At 28.2% G+C, this 1,594-nt stretch overlaps 1 protein-coding gene across 1 annotated transcript in view; it reads left to right on the forward strand.

Moving 5' to 3' along the window:
* The window catches only part of LOC103311199 (putative nuclease HARBI1), a 1,757-nt gene extending 429 nt beyond the window's left edge, over positions 1-1,328 (forward strand). Inside the window, exons 2-4 of the mRNA XM_008190776.1 lie at positions 224-360; positions 424-592; positions 660-1,328. Coding sequence (XP_008188998.1) covers positions 224-360; positions 424-592; positions 660-1,328 — 975 coding nt within the window. The remainder of the gene's footprint in view (positions 1-223; positions 361-423; positions 593-659) is intronic.
* The last annotated feature ends 266 nt before the right edge of the window (positions 1,329-1,594 follow it).

Here is a 1,594-nt window from a genome sequence, read left to right on the forward strand (position 1 = left end):
TACCTTTCCTCTAGTGATAGTGATGATGATGATGAAATCATAAAGTATTTGTGTCCAGAAAAATAAGAATAATACCAAAAATTAAAAGCTATATTCGGACATAGTTCATGTTTATACAGATAAGCAAGTTAGTTATTTATTATAAATATAATTATTTTTGTAGATGTTAGGTTTAGGGTTTAATGTAATTAATCCGATTATAATAATAATAATTTTTTTTTAGTTTAAAGGTAGTTTTAGGGTGGAAAGATCTACTGCATACAATATTGTAGAAAAGTTTGAAAATTCCATTTTCTTTCCAAGAAAAAATTTGAATGAATCTTCTGTCACGTCAGAAAACCATATACTTTCCTTTTTATGGTAAATTTATAGTTGACAAAATACTATTCTAAATCCTTTAGTTATTAAAATAAAATGGTTCAGGTTTTCTGCAAATAAATGTTGCCTACGTGATGTGTCAGAACGGTTTGGTGTTGGATTGACCACACAATTTCGTATCAACAACAGAGTTATGGACTTCCTTGTTGATATTTCAGCTACTATTATAAATTTAAATGAAGGAACTGTTAATTTATCTCGAGAGTTTCAAAAAGTAAATATACAAATTAATCTTTTTTTGCCTTACAAGGTTTTTTTTTCTAAATCCATATCAAATTTAGGTTTCTGGACTTCCTGGTGTAATCGGGTGCATCGACGGATCTTCAATACCTATAAGAACTCCTGCTCACAAACTTAAAAGTACATATACCAATAGGCATGATATGCCATCTATTACCCTGCAAGCTATATGTGACTACAAAAAAAAATTTATTGATGTATTCACCGGTGCACCAGGAAAAATCCATGATTCAAGAGTATTTGCTCTGTCAGACATTAGTAAAGAGCTCCCTCTAATATGCGAAAATAAATACCATATTATTGGAGATGGTGCTTATAGTATAAGAGATTGGCTATTAGTACCATACAAAAATTATGGAAACTTAACAGACACCCAAATTAAATTTAACAAAATGTTATGTGGTACTAGAGTTTTAATTGAAAATTCATTTGGACTACTAAAATCGCGGTTCAGACAACTACTTCAGGTTGATATACATGATGTGGACAAAATAACTAAGTTTATTATTTCATGTTGTGTATTACACAATATGTGTATTGATATGGAAGATTACATTGAGTTGGATAATGAAATACTGTTAACACTAGCAGCAGAGCCAAATGTTTATTCAATCGATTCGGACACTGTCTTAAGAAAAAAAGGAGAAGCTAAACGCGAGGCACTAAAAAATAGCTTACAATATTTTCAGTGCTACACTTCTGATGAATGATTTAATACATTTTTTGTAATATATTATAATATCTAATAAACCATTTTCAGTTATTTTTTTTAAATCAGACAATGTTTAAATTGTATTTAAAGTTTTGAACAAATGCATACAAATTAAATGTATGTGCAAACATAAAAAATAACATATGTATAAGGTACATAAACGACTTCTTGTAAAAATTACTAAATAAACTAATTAAACACTAATAAAGCTTTTCTCAGTCTTTAACAAAATTTACAAAATATAATACAGTTTTTGAATATTTC

Source organism: Acyrthosiphon pisum, unplaced genomic scaffold (assembly GCF_005508785.2).
Source record: "Acyrthosiphon pisum isolate AL4f unplaced genomic scaffold, pea_aphid_22Mar2018_4r6ur Scaffold_20960;HRSCAF=22641, whole genome shotgun sequence".
Classification (NCBI taxonomy): Eukaryota; Metazoa; Arthropoda; class Insecta; order Hemiptera; family Aphididae; genus Acyrthosiphon; species Acyrthosiphon pisum.